Raw genomic sequence first — 18,524 nt, 5'->3', positions numbered from 1 at the left:
TATAAACGACAATTCTAGACAATATTAGATATGGCCTAAATTTATCAAATGCAAAAACCACAGCTAACAGTTCGTTCTCCGTAGTGGTGTAGTTTTCTTGTGCGGAGGTTAAAGTTTTGCTGGTATAATAGATCGGTTGAAAATGCTTGTCTCTTCGTTGTCTCAAAACTGCACCTACTGCAAAATCACTTGCATCGCACATTAGTTCAAAGGGTAAATTCCAATCAGGTACGATTATAATTGGAGCATTAATCAATTATCCTTTAAAGTATTAAACACTTCTAAACATCCCTGATCGAAATTAAAGGGCACATTTTTTTCTAGTAATTTAGTCAAAGGCTTAGCTATTTTAGAAAAGTCTTTAATAAATCTTCTATAAAACCCAGCACGTCCTAAAAAGCTTCTAATAGCCTTAACTGAACTAGGGGGAGGTAGTTTTTCAATGGTTTCAATTTTAGATTTATCAACCTCAATCCCTTTACTAGAAATTTTATGTCCTAACACAATACATTCTTGAACCATAAAGTGACATTTTTCCCAGTTAAGTACAAGGTTAGTTTCCTCATATCTTATTAGAACTCATTCTAAATTTTTAAAGCAAAGATCGAAAGAGTTACCAAATACCGAGAAGTCATCCATAAAAACCTCTATGATGTCTTCTACGAGTTCGTCAAAAATGGTCATCATGCAGCGCTGAAAAGTAGCAAGAGCATTGCATAATCGAAAAGGCATTCTACGATAAGAAAACGTACCGTATAGACATGTAAATTTCGCCTTTTCTTGATCTTCAGGAGCCATTGGGATTTGAAAATAACCAGAGAGTTCGTCTAAAAAGCTGTAGTACATGTGCCCTGATAATCTTTCTAACATTTGGTCAATGAATGGCAGGGGGATGTGATCTTTTCTTGTGGCATCATTCAGCTTCCTATAGTTAATGCAAACTCTTCAACCTGTAACTGTCCTTGTTGGAATTAATTCATTCTTCTCATTGGCTACAACAGTCATGCCTCCTTTCCTAGGAACAACCTGCACTGGACTTACTGAAGAACTGTTAGAAATAGAATAAATAATTCCAGCATCTAGGAGTTTAATTACCTCAGCTTTAATAACTTCTTTTATGTTGGGGTTCAGTCGTCTTTGAGCTTGCACACATGGCTTATATTCATCTTCCATTAAAATTTTGTGGGTGCAAAAAGAAGGGCTGATCTCTTTAATGTCAGAAATTTTCCAAGCTATGGCCCTTTTATGCTCTCTTAATACTTTGAGTAATTCCTCTTTCTCCTTGGGTTGTAAGTTAAAAGCAATAATCACTGGTAATATAGAATTATTTCCAAGGAATGTGTATTCTAAGTGATTTGGCAATTGTTTAAGTTCTAGTTTAGGAGATTATTCAATAGAGGGTTTTTGCTTAAGTTCATCGTTTACCTTAATACCATCATATTTCGTTTGTCTTGGGAAGGGCTTATTGGAATTTAGTTCAACTTTTATCTTTCCTATCTCAGAATCATCACCATCTACCTCCTCTCCTTGAGTAAGACGCAGTTCCAACGTGTCCTTATGTACAATTTCCTGGAAAAAATCTTGAGTAGCATGATCAATAGAGTCAATAAAATAACATAAGTCATCCTGTTCCCTAGAAAATCTCATGGCATCATAAATTTTAAAAATAATCTCTTCGTCACCTACTCTAAGCACAAGTTTACCATCACCTACATCAATAACAGCCCTAGCGATAGCTAAAAATGGATGACCTCAGATTAAAAGCACTTCAACATCTTCATCCATGTCAAGCACAATGAAACAACATGGAATATAAATTTATCTACTTTTACAAGTACGTACTCTATAATACCCCTAGGATATTTAACAGATCTATCAGCTAGTTGAATACTCATCCTAGAAGGTTTAGGTTCCCCAAGACCTAGTTGTTTAAACATTTTATGTGGCATCAAATTAATGCTAGCGCCTAAATTAGCTAGTGCCTTATCAACATTCAAACTACAAATTAAGCAGGGAATAGTAAAACTTCCTGAATCTTTCAGTTTGGTTGGCAGTTTATTTTGGAGTATGGCCGAGCACTCTTCATTAAGTTCCACTGTAGATAAGTCTTCAAACTTCCTTTTATTTGTTGGAAGCTCCTTTAAGAATTTTGCATATGTCGGCATCTGCGATATAGCTTCAACAAAAGGTAAGTTAATATGCAGTTGTTTAAAAAGTTCAAAAAATTTACCGAATTGTGCATACATACGGTCTTTCTTCAACTTTCCTAGATATGGGATTGGTGGGTTGTATTCCTTTGGCATTAGATTGGCATTGTTTTCGGGTCTTCCCTCTTCTCCTTTGGTTCTGTCAGCTTCTTGTGGTGGCTTCTTTTCAGATTCAGCTAACACTTTCCCACTCCTTAGTGTAACTGCTTTCACATGTTCTTTTGGATTGGGTTCGGTGTTACTAGGTAGAATTCCTAGTGGTCTCTCTGAAATCATCTTAGCTAACTTTCCAATTTGATTCTCAAGCCCTTGGATCGATGTTTGCTGATTTTTAAGTGCAGTTTCAGTGTTCTGAAAATGGGTTTCTGATACTGAAATAAATTTTGTTATCATCTTCTCAAGGTTCGGCTTTTTCTCTTGCTGGTAAAGTTGTTGTTGGAAGCCTGGAGGGGGTGGTGGTATTTGATTCCCTTGGCCTCCCCATGAGAAATTTGGGTGGTTCCTTCAACCTGCATTGTAAGTATTACTGTAAGGATTATTTTTGAGGTCGAGGATTATTACCCATATAATTCATTTGTTCGCTCCCCATGTGGTGGCTATAGGGTGAGTATTCTGAATTCCTCGTTCCACCTCCACTTGCATCGCACTACATTACTGGATGAACCTGTGAAGAACCAAGTAAACCATCAATTTTTCTATTCAAAAGTTCTACCTGATTAGAGAGCATAGTAACCAAATCGACGTTAAACACGCCAGCCGCTTTCGTCAGCTTTGTCCTCATGACTTGCCACTTATAATTATTTAATGACATATCTTCTATAAATTCATAGGCCTCTTCAGGTGTCTTATTATTAATAGTCCCACCAGCAACTGCGTCAATCATCTGTCTAGTAGAAGGATTCAGGCCGTTGTGAAAAGTTTGAACCTGTAGCTAAAGTGGTAGCCCATGGTGAGGGCACCTTCTCAATAGATCCTTGTATCTCTCCCATACATCATAGAGTTTTTCTAAATCCATCTGCACAAAAGAAGAAATACCATTTCTTAGTTTAGCTGTTTTAGCCGGCGGGAAATATTTAAGCAAAAACTTTTCGGTCATTTATTCCCAAGTGGTGATTGATCCTCGTGGTAACGAGTTCAACCACTGTTTAATTTTATTCCTCAATGAAAAGGGAAATAACCGAAGGCGAACGGCATCGTCAGAAACGTCATTGATCTTAAAGGTGTCGCAGAATTCTAGAAAGTTTGCTAAATGAGTGTTTGGATCCTCGTCCTGCAAACCATTAAACTGAACAAATTGTTGTATCATTTGAATCGTGTTAGGTTTCAGTTTGAAATTATTTGCTGCAATAGCAAGTCTAGCTATAGTCGATTTAGCTCCTACTAAAGTAGGTTTAGCATAATCATACATAGTACGAGGAGCAGGTTTCTGATTTACTGGGTCTGCAATAGCCACAGGGGGTAACTGATTATTTTGATTATCAGCCATCTCCTCGATTGTGGTTTCAATATCGTCCTATTATCCTTCCTCTATGTATCGTAGGCTTCACCTTATTTCTCTTCAGTTTCTGCGAGTTGTGCTTTTGATCTCACTATCAAAAAGTAGAGGTCCTGATGGGTTTCTTCTAGTCATAAACTATATAAAAAACCTACCAGAAGTAAATAAAAAAAATTTAGTAATTAAAATAAAATTAAATTGCAATAAAAATAAATGGCTAAAGTAATAAAAATTAAGTGTTCCTAATATCTTAGTCCCCGGCAACGGTGCCAAAAACTTGATGGTCATGAAACTAACTATAAATTCGACTAAGGCAAGCACACCTATCAAATAGTAGTATAGTTCTGGTGAGACCAGAAATATCGTATCCATGAGGACTAAAAATACTAGTAATTACTATCTTTTTATTATCTAGCCTAAGAATTAAAGTGTGTTTTTAAACTAAAACTAATTATCTAATTAACTAAGATTACAACAAAGATGAAAGTTTAGAAAATACTTTAGGAAAAACCGATGGAGAAGACAATACCTAAGGAAGAATCCACCTAGACTTCACTTATTACTTTTGAATTAGACAATTTATTTACTTAACTTAATCCATAGAAATCCCTAATTTATGTTAATATCTCTATCGAGACTAAGAATAACTTACTCTAGGTTGATTAATTGAAATCTCTTTCTAATTAAAACCCCTATTGTCACATTAACTTGATCTATGGATTCCCTTACTAGATTTGACTCTAATCCGGCCGATTTATGTCGTTCTATCTCTAGGATTGCATTCAATTCCGCTTAATTATGAATGATCTACTCTTAAACAGGGACTTTTTCTCCACGAAATAAGCACATCAAAACCTGAATTAATGCCCTGGAATATTAAAACAAGAATTTAGAACTCACAGTTAAGAATAAGAATAAGTCTTTATCATACAATTCAAATAGTAATAAGATTCGTCATGGGTTTCATCTCCCTTAGGTATATAGGAAGTTTAGTTCAAACTAATGGAAAACATCTCAAAGCATGGAAAACAACAAAACATAAAGAAAACCCCAAAGAACTCTAGGAATTTGGATGGAAATCTTCAATCTTGATATAGATCATTGCTTCTGAGATGATTCTGATGGCTGTCCTTAAGTATTTTCTACTTCCAACTCTGCGTGTGTCCTTCTAATCCCCTACTAGGGTCTTTATATAGACTTTTAAATGCCCAAATTAGCCCAAAATAAGCCTTTTCGGAGTAGAACTAGACTTGGGCTCAACAGCGACATGGCAATGTGCCACGCTCGTGTGAAGATGCTCAGGCCGTGTGCAATTCTAACTTGGATTAATGTCGACACAGCCAGGACATACAGGCGTGTGGCCTACCTGTGTGTCACACACGGGCGTGTAGATCACCTGTGTGGAAGTGCCTAGGCCGTGTGTAACACTAATTTAGGCCCAATTTGTCCGTTTTTGGCCGTTTCTCATTCTTTTGGTTATTCTATGCTTTCTTAAGTAAAAACATGAATTTAAAGTATTAGGAGCATCGAATTCAATAAAACCAAGGAAAAATCATCCATAAACATCCCAAGCATGGGCTAAAAATATGTATATATTATGGTTTATCAAGTTCAGCAGCCACCTAGGGGAAGAGGCCAGGCTAGGGGTGGTAATGGTATGGACCGAGGACAGAGAGTACCGGGTTGAGGTGCTGGGCCGACTGAGGCAACGCAGCCTACACTTGTCTATATTACACGTCGTTGTGAGGATGGAGATGCTCCAGACGTCATCACGGGTACCTTTTTTATCCTTAGTGTACCTTATGTTGCACTGATAGACATAGGCACTACAAATTCCTACGTTGCATGTTCTATGTCAGAGACTTTGGGAATATCGTATGAGAGTGCTTCTAGTGATATTTAAGTGGTAAGTCCTTTAGGGCAGTCCGTTAGGGTTAGTAAACTGTTCAGAGACGTTCCGTTGGAAGTCCAAGGAGCGATATTTCTGGCTGATCTGATGGAACTTCCGTTTTGGGAGTTAAACTTAATTCTAGGTATAGACTGGTTGGTAACGCATCGTGTAAGTCTGGATTGTGCTAAGAAGTGAGTGGTTCTAAGGACCGAAGGGGATAAGGAGATAGTCGTGATTGGAGAACGACGAAATTATCTGAGTAATATGGTATCTGCATTGATAGCAGAGAAGCTGGTGAGGAAAGGATGTGAGGCATTTTTGGCCTACATCAATGTTTCTAATTCTGTAGACTTATCAGTTAAGGACATCCGTACTGTGAAGGACATTCCAGATGTTTTCCCAGATGAACTACCAGGATTGCTTGCAAGTCGTGAGGTAGAATTTGGGATTAAGTTGATTCCTAGTATAACTCTGGTGTCTATCGCCCTTTACCGAATGGCACCAAGGGAGCTGGCAGAATTGAAGGCTCAAATTCAAGAGCTATTGGATCGTGGGTTTATTCATCCCAGTGTGTTTTCGTGGGAAGCACCTGCTCTGTTCGTAAAGAAAAAGGACAGTACAATGAGGATGTGTATTGACTACCGTTAATTAAACAAGTTGACGATTAAGATAAGTACCCACTTTCGAGGATAGACGACTTATTCGATCAGTTCAGAGGGGCTTCAGTGTTTTCTAAAATTGATCTGCGGTTAGGTTATCATCAGTTGAGGGTTAAGGAGGTCGATGTGCATAAGACGGCATTTAGGACTCGTTATGGGCATTACGAGTTCTTAGTTATGCCCTTTGGGTTAACTAATGCACCAGCGGTATTTTTGGACTTGATGAACCTTGTGTTTCAGCCTTACTTGGATCAGTTTTTGGTGTTGTTCATCGATGACATTTTGGTGTATTCTAAGTCTGAGGACGAGCACGATGAGCATTTAAGAGTGGTTCTGCAGATATTTTGTGAGAAACAGTTGTATGCGAAGTTCACGAAGTGTGAGTTCTGGCTTAGGGAGGTAACCCTTTTGGGGCATGTGGTTTCTGCTAAGGGGATTCAAGTGGATTTTCGTAAGATTGAGGCTGTGATAGAATGGAAATAGCCAAAGAATGTGTCAGAGATTCGCAGTTTTCTAGGACTGGCAGGATATTATCGACATTTCGTAGAGGGGTTCTCGTTGATTGCAGCATTGTTGACTAAGTTGTTACATAAAGGAGTTCCTTTATTTTTAGACTGACGCGCAGCAGGAGAGCTTCGTGAAGCTCAAGAAAATTTTGACTCAGGCTCCAGTTCTGATACAGCCTGAGCCTGGTAAGGACTTCGTGGTTTACAGTGATGCGTCACATGTAGGTTTCGGTTACGTCTTGATGCAAGACGGTAAGGTAGTTGCCTATGCGTCTCGACAGCTTAAGACTCACGAGGCTAACTATCCAATGCATGATTTGGAGTTGGCTGCAGTGGTTTTTGCATTGAAGATTTGGAGGCATTATCTGTACGGTGAGAAGTATACCATCTACACTAATAACAATAGCCTCAAGTATCTCCTCACTCAGAAGGAGTTAAAACTTAGGCAGCGTTGGTGGATTGAGCTGCTCAAGGATTACGACTGCAGTATTGGTTATCACCCTGTAAGGGCAATGTAGTGGCATATGCGTTAATCCGTAGGGCTATGATCGATCTGAGAGCAATGTTCGCTTGATTGATCCTTTTTTACAATGGGAGTCTTCTGGCTAAGTGGCAGGTTAAACCGAAGTGGCTGGTTCAGATTAAGGATAAGCAACAAGGAGATGAATCTCTTCAGTTGTGATTTCGTCAAGTTGAGACTGTGACTGGGGTACTGATTTTGGGATTAATAGTGATGAGGTACTGTGTTTCCGAGGTAGGATCTGTGTACTTAATGATAAGGATTTGCAATTGTCGATTATGAGGGAAGCACATAGTAGTCCTTACGCTGTGTACCCTGGTGGGATTAAGATGTATAAAGACCTTCGAGAGTTGTACTGGTGGCCAGGGTTAAAGCGTGAAGTGACCGATTTTATTGCCCGCTGTATGACTTGTCAACAGGTTAAGGTTACGCATCAGTTATCTTCGGGTTTGCTATAGCCAGTTAACATATCGATGTGGAAATGGGAGCGTGTAACGATGGACTTCGTTAGTGGGTTGCCCCTAACACCCGCTAAGAAGGATTCTATTTGGGCCATCGTGAATCGGTTGACTAACTCTGCACATTTCATTCCTGTTAGGACTGACTTCGCCCTATAGAAGTTGGCCAAGCTGTACATTTCTAAGATAGTAAGACTGCATCGGGTACCTGTCTCGATCACTTCTGATAGGGATCCTCATTTTAGTCTCGATTTTGGGGAAAGCTGCATGAGGCTTTGGGTTCTGGTCTTGACTTCAGTACTACATTTCATCCTCGGATAGATGGTCAGTCAGAGAGGTTGATTTAGGTACTGGAAGATATGTTAATAGGGTGTGTTATGGATTTTCGAGGTAGTTGGGAGGAGTATTTGCCCTTGGCAGAGTTCGCTTACAACAACAGTTATCAGTCTAGTATACAGAGGGCACTGTATGAGGCACTTTATGGCCGTAAGTGTCACACTCCTTTGTGTTGGACTGAGTTGGGTGAGCGACGTGTTCTGAGTCCAGAGTTGGTTTCAGAGACTGATGATAAGGTTCACTTGATTCGAGATCGACTGAAAGCGGCTTCTGATAGACAGAAGTCCTATACAGATTTGAAAAGGAAGGACATCGAGTACTCTGTGGGGGACATGGTTTTTCTTAAGGTCTCACCATAGAAGAAGGTTCTGAGGTTCGGTCATAAGGGCAAGCTGAGTCCTCAATTTATTGGGCCGTACCAAATTCTGAAGCGAGTGGGACTAGTCACATATCAGTTAGAGCTACCTCTAGAGTTGGATCGTATACATGACGTATTCCATGTCTCGATGTTAAGACACTACCGCTCTGACCCTACGCACATTGTTCCTGTAGAGGAGATTAGACCGGATCTGACGTTCGAGGAGGAGCCTATGCAGATTCTAGATTGTGACGTTAAGGTCTTACGTAGAAAGTCTATTCCCTTGGTGAAGGTGCTATGGCGGAATCATAGCACTGAGGAGGCTACTTGGGAGCTAGAGGATTCGATGCGACAGCAGTATCCTCACCTTTTCTGATCAGGTAAAATTCGAGGACGAATTTTCTTTTAAGGGTAGACTTGTAACGCCCCAAATTTCTATAATTTCAGCTTTTGTGATTGTTGAGCATGGAAATATCGAAACTTTTGTTTTGATTCTTTCTGGTATATATATATGTGGTTTAAGAGGTTGTGTGCTTTGGGGGTGTGTTTGGGAGGTCCCAAGTTCGAGCCTTAACTTTGGCTAAAATTTTGGTTTTTATAAGAATTAAGCCTGGGTTTTGGTTAACGGGTTTATAAGAATTTATTGGTAAAAACTTAACAAGAATAGGCCTACTGGTCTAGTGGTTAAGTGGCAAGGGATTATGTCTGAGATCCCGAGTTCGAGTCATGAGTGTGGCATTATTTTACTGATAAGCCGTGTAGACGCTTGACTGGGTTTAAAACACTGGAAAGGTAGGGTTTATCAGATTCTTCTGTGAAGGTTTCCCCAAAAGAACTCTCCTTGCCGTTTTACTCTTCTATTTTACCTTCTCCATATTCTTTCTTTTTGCTTTCTTTTTACCGAAAATCCCCCTTTTGTGCTGCTAAAATTTTGGTTCTTTTAACTTTCTCCTCTGTTTTCTTTCCTCTGATTAGTTTTGGCACGAATTCGGTAAGTATGGTTTTGTTAAATTGCGTGGTTTCGTTAGGAGATTGTTTAAGAGGGATTTTTGTTTGTTGTATAGGGGATTATCAAGGTTCTGTGGATCACTAATTGGGGTTCTAAAGAGCGAATAATCACCGTTATTCATTGAAGGTAAGTAGATCTCTCGTTTCAGGATTTGCCTATTCTTAATAATCTCACTTAAGAGACTGGTTTTGGGCTCAGTATTGTCGATTTTAGGCTTTCGAGTGCTCGTGGTTGGATTAGCAGCGAAAACAAACCAGGTGTGTACTCTGATTATGCAGAAAGCGGGTTTCAGCGAAAGCCAAAATCGAAATTGTCGACGTCACACTGGCTTGTGGACTGCCCGTGTGGAGGTCGTGTGGCGATTCACGACCGTGTGTTCAACGAACCAAACCGTGCGCGTGCCACACGGGCACGACGGACACGGGCGTGTGATGGCTTGTAGGCTATGTGCGAGGCACGGGCTCAAGAAAATGGGCCGTGTAGGCCACATGGACGTGTGAGCCCACACAGGTGAACCATGCGGGCGTGTGGGAATCTGGGTCAGGCCGTGTGACCCACACGAGCAGGGCACACGGGTGCATGAGCCCAATTTGTTTGAAATGTTATGTATGGTTGCACGGGTAGCCCAAGTCGATTGTGACCTAGCTGTAGGGTCGGTAAGCGTCACTTAGACCCTATACTCTGATTTATTACTGGATAGTATGCAAAAACATGTAAAATTTAAGCATGTGTATCCGTCTGATTTGGTATATATGTTCTGATTTAATGATGGTATGATTTGATGTCTGCATCAGAGTATGCCATATTATTTATGCTGCATTGCATTGCGTTGGGATTTTTGTAGTGAAGAGAAGAAAGTCTGAGAGGTGATTAGCCTGTTATCTGGCAGCTAAGCTGCCTACTTATGATATGTGCTGCGATGCCGTACCTTATGGTGTGTAGGGCTGGATGGGTTGATTAAATCCCCATACTTGGTGTGTAGGGTTGGGTGGGTCGATTCTATCCCCACATGGTGTGCTGGGTTGGACGGAGATGGTGTGCAGGGTTGGTGGGCATGTTTTTTGATATTTGATCTATTGCGCATGTGATATCTAGATGGCTAAGGCCGATTAACTCTATTCTGTTATCGGTTTGTATGCATACGGTTTGTGGGGATGTACACACTAAGTTTGCGAAAACTCACCCTTTTGTTTATTTTGTTTGTCAAGAAATCCTCAGTAGTAGAAGGATCAGTGTGACGAAGGGCTCAATGGTGACCACTGGTAGACATTTACGGATTTTTAAGTAACATTTTATTTTGTCTGCCTTATTTAAATATATGTTTTGGGATTAATATGGTTTTAGACACGAACTATTCTTGGGTTTATTTTTGGAATTTAAAACTGTTAAATTATTAGATTTATGACTTAATGATGTTTTAGCTTCCGCATTAATGAAATGTTTTCACTTAATATCTGGATTAGGGATTTCACGACTTAAGTAAAGATAATAAATTGGACGATTTTTGACTTGCTAAGGTTTTCTAAAAAGCACTCACATTTGACGCCGCCAGATTCGGCCATAGCATCTAAGCCGAGTTTGGGGTGTTACAATTAGGAACAATGATGTGGAGTGTGTTTGGATTTAAACGCAGCTGTAGCGGTGAGGTGAGAATATAAAATGACTATTAAGGACATTAGATTAGAAATGAATATGTATTTATGTTATATTATTTAATATAAAACATAAATTAAAATTATATTTTTTATAAAATGATAATTAAAATATTAAAATCATATACAATAAAATTTAAATATTTTTAAACTATATTCATAATAAAATATCAAAATATTTTAAAAATTATATTTAAATCAAATAATAAAATATAAATTAAATTGTATTTATACTAAATTTATAAATAAAAATTATAAATTTATTGAAAATTAAATTAAATTAAATAATGACATATTAAACTTAAGTTATGTGTATTAAATAAAATAAATAATAAAGAAAGAGTTGGAGGGGTAAAATAATAATTACCCTTATTTTTGGACTTCCAAATCAGTCCACTGGTCCTTTTAACTCCAGGCAATATTTTGTGTTACAGTGAGGTGAGAAATGCTCATTGGTATGCTTGCCAAACACCACAATTGGAGCTGCATTTCAGTTCAAATTTTTTTACTCTTTAAATCTCACCGCATTGAAGCTTACTGGTGATCCAAAGGGGCCCTTAGACTTCCATCAAATAAGATTAATCGTGAAACTAACACCCAAAAAATGAACAAAGGCTTTCCATTCAAGCATCTACAACTATATTTACTTCTGTAAAGGTTAATCGTTACAATCTTTCAATAGTTCAAGTCATCAACGTTGTCTAAATTTCAGATTTTTCTGTAACATTAGATAGTTTATACTCTTGGAATCAAGAAGCAGATGACGTTTTTCGTCGAACAAACGATGTCATCAATTCTCAACACAGAGATAATAGTGGTCGACTCTAAATCACCCATCGGACAATTCTTTTAATGAGATTTTAATCATTAGAAAACATAAACTGTCACTTCACATTCTTGTATTAAAACACATTCCAATTCTTTCGATAGTGCATCGCTGAAAAATCACAAATTCTTTACTCAATTCAAACAGAACTCAGAACCCGTGCTTTGGCTAATAACACCTTCAACTGTTTTCAACTTTGCGAACATGCAACAGACTATTTGAACTTTCACGAATGTGATAATTTTATCAATTGGAATAGCTTTAACTCATAACAACATCATTCAATTAGAACAAATCTAATAGATATACCTCTGTATCATACTTTCTAGAATATGAATTCTTCCTTCAAACTGTCTGTCTATTCACCCATAAATGTACAAGATTTTATTTTCTTACCTGAGAATAAACTTAAAATGCATATAACTCAAATTACCTTTCAACTGACCAGCTCGTTTAGATAAAAACAACTGAGTCGATCTCAACTATCAAATAATAACATATCGAAATACTCCTTTCTTCATGCTGTTAAATAACTCAAACATATAATCTTTTATAATTCCCTTAACATGCTAATCAAAGATCTTTATAATAGCATTAGCTCAAGAAAACAAAATATCCTGACTAGACTTATTGACCTTAATCAACCTTACCTGAGAAAAGAAAACCATCATACAATTTGAGCTTGAGCTTCCACTATCTATACCTTTGCTGATGTTAATTCCTTTCATGAAAATTAGAGAAATCCTGATACCAGAATCACCATGTTCCTATGATCGAACCAGAAATACACCCATAATAGACATAGTTATCACAGGCCAAAGAACACACTTTAAAGATGAGTCATGATTGATAATTTTCAAACTAAAGGTGATAAGACCGTGATAAAGAAATCCAAGATGCGATACCATACTGGAAGTCCGAGAACATAACTCATATCAAAATAATAAAGATCTTGATGATTCTCAGAGAAAACTAGAAGAAAAACAATGCTTACACACTCTAGAATCAATTGTAACAGAGATAATATATTTTCCAAATATATATATAAAATAAAACAACATCCAGTAGAAACAAAAGAATAGCCTCACATAAATTTTCACCATCAACTTTTATTCCAAACATAATAGAATAGAACCCTAAAGAGAGAAATGAGATATACTGATCATCAACCAACCAAATCAACAGTGCTTTCATCTAACATTATAATCAGCTAGCATTTTCATACGATAAGAATTTCATCAGAAAACGAACAATCACATATATCTCTGAGGATAAATTAATATAAAAAATACCCAAGAGAGATCATCATAATCTATTCAATTTCAACTGTCACACTCAAACATTTTTACTATTCAAATATCATTTCTCTGACTAATTTTGTCATCACTAATCACGTATTATTCCATTCACTAACGAAAGGTGTTACATTTAATGGTATCAGAGTTATGGTTTAGTCGATTCTCAGACAAACCTAGCATGTGTGAAAGTCTAGCTATACATGTCTTATATAACCTATGATCGTGTGATATCTCCCGATTTTGATGAAATTGTTTTGTTGAGATAGAGATGCTTTCCAATCGAGCTACTTTCGAAAACGCTGAAAGTGATACTAAGATATTTGAAAATGTGTTTGTGATAAGTTGAAACTTGGAAATGATGAATAAGAGTTCATGATATATATATATGAAAAGTTTTAAATTTGGATGGAAATTTACGTCTCGGTTTTGTATGATTGCTTCTGTTTAAGTCTAGTAATGCCTCGTACTCTATTCCGGTGTTGGATATGGGTAAGGGGTGCTACAGCTTAGGTAGCTTAATCACCTATATTAAGTTTCATGAGTAAATGTTTCTGCCTAAACTAATGATGATATGCAAATGACGTTTAAATATGGTATGTTATGTGATGTACATTAGGATGATAATGAAAATGTTATGTGGTTATGACTAAATATGATATGAGTCTTATTGATTTTATGTACACTATATGAGATCTATATGTTGTGGCTATTTGAGCATAATGTCAGCACTTGTAAGTGCATGATATGAGACTAGAATATGTGATATGAACATGAGTTGTGTATAAAATAGTAAGTATACATGTTTAAGTTGATATGTTGAAAGGTATATTGGTTGTGTTTGGAGGGTATACTTGGTTGTGTTTGAAGGTTATATATATGGTTGTGTTTGGAGGGTAAATTTGGTTGTGTTCGGAGGGTACATATGGTTGTCTTTAGAGGGAAAAATGATTGTGTTTGGTAGGTGATAGCTTTATACTACACATTATATTGGTCGTATTGGGAAATTCGATTATCCAATGTAATATATTTTGTATATATGCTTCATGATCAAATTGTGGCAACATATCAATGTGAATGCTATGAGTTATACTTGATTGCTTACCATGATTAATTGTGATAGTATGCTTTCTTTTAACTTTGGATATTGTGACTACTTGTGGCAATCTTTAAGCACTCACTGAGATTGAAAAAGCTCACATTCTTTTATGTTTAACAATACAAGGATATATCTTAAACGAGGATAAGAAGTGAGCTACCAAGTGATCCAAAACAAGTCAATTTACCTTAAGTATGTTTGATGTGTTTCCAACTTAATAAGGAAGGAAATGTGGGACTAATCTAAAGGGTTTTAAACTTTGAATTGTTAATGGTTTGTAATTGGACATTGTGGACTCTTTAATTGGTTTGATTTGGAGCTTTTACTACTGCTTCAGATAGATTATTAAATGGTATGTTATAAATGCTTGATGAATGGTATGAGTAATTGTTCGACTAACTTGTAAGTGTAGGCTGAAGAGTCGTTGGTTATTAAGGTAAGTCTTATGTGTTTTATGTATGATTTGGAAAATAATTATAAGTTTAGTATGCATGAAATATAAAATTGGACAAATTATGTAAATAGTAAGTGGCTTGTGAACTAAATAACCGATGATGATTTTATGAAGAGATGCATAATGTTTTAATGAATCTTCCTAAACAAGATTTATACATATTACTCTACTATACTATTTTCAACCTTATAAAATGGTATTTTCCAACATTTTACTACATTACAAATTAGATTTAATAATTTGTTTTTAAATAAACTAGTTTCTAAAATACTTTCATATATAACCTTTTAAATACCCTATCACTTGCATGAATGTTCAATTGAAGCTTTTAGAATATTTGCTTGTTAAAATTGAATTTACGAATTATGCTAATGACTTGATGATCAGAGTTACGCAACAGAAGCGTGACTTTAGGTTATCAAATATTCCATGAATAATTGTGTGAGGTGTGTTTGGTGGTTGGTGTGCTTTGTGGTGGTTTTCATGGACAGTCACTTTGGTGGCTAATATGACTTTTGAAATTCAGGTCAGACCATCTTGACTGGGTTTGGGGTACCACATTTAATGGATGGTATTACATGACTTGTACCATAAGTGACTATAGGTGAAATTGTTTGGTTTAAAAGGTATGCTTAGGTGCACATGGCCTGTGACACAGTTTTCCACACGGTCATGTGTCATACATAGGTGCAGGGCATGGCCATGTAGTTTGTTAAATTTAAGTGCAGGTTGAACCACATGGCCTAGCGACATGGTCGTATGACTCTAGTCTACACAGCATCAGTCTATAACACATTAGGCAACACGACCATGTTATAGTACCACACAACCTCATGCTTGCCACAAGGCCATGTGACCATGCTTTCACTTTTCACCTATCTTTTCATAAAAGTATCAAATTAGTCCTAATTTGTTCTTGGGTTATTTTAAGAGCTTCATAAGCTCATTAAGGTTCAATTTTGATTTAATATAATTGAATAATTACATTTATATTGTATTATGGATTAGTTGATTATTTATGTTGAAATATTTAATTATATTAATGTTTAATAGTTGTAATACCTTATAGCTCAAGTTAGGTGACCGGACCATGTATAATGTGTTACAATTGCTTCCCTAAGTAATTAATACCTAATACATCACTTGAAAGCAAATTTCAAATCCCTGTTGCTGTAGCTTGTAGAACAAATGCATGATTGGTTCCATCTTCACTTCAAGCTTAGCAATGTGTATTACATAAGTCTCTAATGCATCTAATAAGTCTTATGTTGCTATCACATACTCTTCTAGAATTTAACAATCCAACTACAACAACGTTATCAAATTCAAGGGATATCGAAATTTGTAGTCCATTTTATATCATCATAATTAAACTATAATAAGTTATCAAAATCATCAATTAATTAACAACTAATAGTTGCTGAAAAGAACTTGTCCTGCACTTCCTCCTAAATAAGTTTGGTTTAACAATCCCTTATAGCATGTAAATTCATCTGTTGATAGCAACCACATGCCTCACCTCTTAATGACTTCTCTCTAGTGAGATACCCATCTCTTATTAGGAGTCATAGAAATTGGCATGTTCTCATCACCAAACTAGGGGTGAAGTCAAAATTATTTTTTTGAGGTCAAAATTAAGTTTTGTATTTCTAGAGTTCATTATTATAGTAGCTTATTTCTTTAAATAAAAAACAACAAAAATAGGAACAAGACTTTAACCCTAAGAGACTTTTCATTAGCAATTAAATTGCAAACCAAAAAGTTTTACTATATATACTTAAAATTTGTAACCCTATACCTCCATTCTCCATTGGTTGAGAAAAAGAATTCCAATTAATCAGAGATTTTTTCCAAAATCATTTCTAGAACTGCAAGTAAGATTCCATGCTATTTTTTAAACTCTTTACAAACATCAGATACCAAAGTTCACTGTATAAAATAGTTCAAAATAGAGAAGAACTGATTTGGCCAATTGAGAAACAATTAGATTTGCTATTACCTGTTTTGTTCAAAAACTTTTATAAATTTCTTATTAAATGGATACCTCACAAATATCTATATATCTATACATATGTCACCATATATACCATATATATGTATATATATATCCTAATCAACTCCAACAAATTATCAATATAATTTTTTTTCGAAAAGGGAAATTAATTTATAAAATATTAAAAGAGTCAAGCTTGATACATAAAACAACCATTTTTCTCAGCAAGTAGTCGATTCTCCAAACATTTAGGAGGATTATTACAAATAGTAAAGAATGCAGAGACAAGACACTATTTGAAGGAGATTACATTGTAAGTTACTCACTAAACGAGCAAGAGTATCGATGCACATTTTCCCTTCTCGAAAGATATGCCACAGTGATTTAGTAGTCAAAGATTGTTAGAGCATCATGTACTCATCAACCAATCGGAAGAGAATCAAATTAGTAAAATTATTATTAGTCATTAGAAAAATAACAATGGAGGCATCAACTTCAATCTTTAGGTCATTGAAATTAAACGATCTAGCTAGTTGGAGCCCATCTCTTAGTGCCCACAATTAAATTTGGATACTACTAACACAAGGGATATATCTATAGGAGCCAGTTACCCAATTCCCTTGATGGTCCCAACTGAGTGCACGGGCTCTCTCCTTCCTCGAATTACTAAGAGACAACCCATCAATATTGAGCTTAAACAAATTCCTAGTAAGAGGTGATGAGTCATTAAACTAACTAAAATTACAACAAAGGCAAGCGCACCTATCGAATAATAGTATAGCTATGGTGAGTCGGGAATATCGTATCCACGAGGACTAAAAGTACTAGTAATTACTATCTTTTTTATTATCTAGCCTATAAATTAAAGGGGATGTTTTTAATCTAAATTTAACTAAACTAATTATTAAGAACGCGACAGAGAATAGAATGAGTAAATACTTGAATATAACCAAAGAAAAAGACAATACCCAGGAAAGAATCCACTTAGACTTCACTTATTATTTTGAATTTGAATTAAACGATTTATAAACTTGCCTTGATCCGTAGAAATCCCTAAATTATGTTAATATCTCTTTCGAGAATAAGAACAACTAACTCTAGGTTGATTAATTGAAATATCTTTCTAATTAAAAGCCCTATTGTCGCATTAACTCGATCTATGAATTCCCCTATTAGATTTGACTCTAATTCGGTAGATTTATGTCGTCCTATTTGTAGAATTGCATGCAACTCCACTCAATTATGCTAGATCTACTCTTAAATAGGGACTTTTGCTCCACTGAAATAAGCACATCAATCATGAATTAATATCCTGAAAACATTAAAACACGAAATAAATACACATAATTGAGAACAAGGATCAAGTATTTATCATGTAATTTAAAAAATCAGATAATAAGATCCATTATAGGTTTCATCTTCCCTAGGTACCTAGGGAATTTAGTTAATAATTTGGAAGGAAAACATCTCAAAATTAGGAAAACAAAAAAATATAAAGAAACCCAAAAACTTCTAGAGAAATTGAATGGAGATCTTCAATTTTGAAGGAGATCCTGCTTCTGAGTTGAATTCGCTTGCGTTCTTTGAGTAAATTCTCCGTTCCTCTCTGTGTCCCCCTTAGTCCTCTTCTAATATGTATTTATAAACTTTAGAATGCTTAGAAACCTTAAAAATTAGGTTTTTTTTAGTAAAAGAGAAGTAGGGTTCGAAATTGACATGGACTGGCACATCAGCGTGTGCCCAATCCGTGTGGAAGTGCCCAGGCC

At 36.2% G+C, this 18,524-nt stretch overlaps 1 protein-coding gene and 1 non-coding gene across 2 annotated transcripts; both read left to right on the top strand.

Annotated features, from left to right (window-relative positions):
- The first annotated feature begins 3,148 nt into the window (after positions 1-3,148).
- On the top strand, positions 3,149-3,255 carry LOC121208670 (small nucleolar RNA R71). Its single transcript, XR_005903801.1, has one exon. It is a non-coding gene; the product is annotated as a small nucleolar RNA R71 (small nucleolar RNA).
- A 4,858-nt stretch (positions 3,256-8,113) lies between these two features.
- LOC107895706 (uncharacterized) lies at positions 8,114-8,806 on the top strand. The gene is made up of 2 exons (XM_016820940.1): positions 8,114-8,419; positions 8,504-8,806. The coding sequence occupies exons 1-2, from the start codon at positions 8,114-8,116 to the stop codon at positions 8,804-8,806; spliced, it is 609 nt and encodes a 202-aa protein (XP_016676429.1).
- Positions 8,807-18,524: the final 9,718 nt, after the last annotated feature.

The sequence above is a fragment of the Gossypium hirsutum genome, chromosome A10 (genome assembly GCF_007990345.1).
Source record: "Gossypium hirsutum isolate 1008001.06 chromosome A10, Gossypium_hirsutum_v2.1, whole genome shotgun sequence".
NCBI classification, from domain to species: Eukaryota; Viridiplantae; Streptophyta; class Magnoliopsida; order Malvales; family Malvaceae; genus Gossypium; species Gossypium hirsutum.
The sequence above is the reverse complement of the archived record's forward strand: the minus strand, read 5'-3'. Positions and strand labels throughout refer to the sequence as shown.

What these genes read in the sequence shown, in the direction of transcription:
- LOC107895706 (XM_016820940.1), top strand. Translation starts at nt 8,114, where the DNA reads ATGGATTTTCGAGGTAGTTGGGAGGAGTATTTGCCCTTGGCAGAGTTC. An exon ending in GGGACATGGTTTTTCTTAAG is followed by an intron (nt 8,420 to 8,503) that starts GTCTCACCATAG and finishes CAAATTCTGAAG; the next exon opens with CGAGTGGGACTAGTCACATA.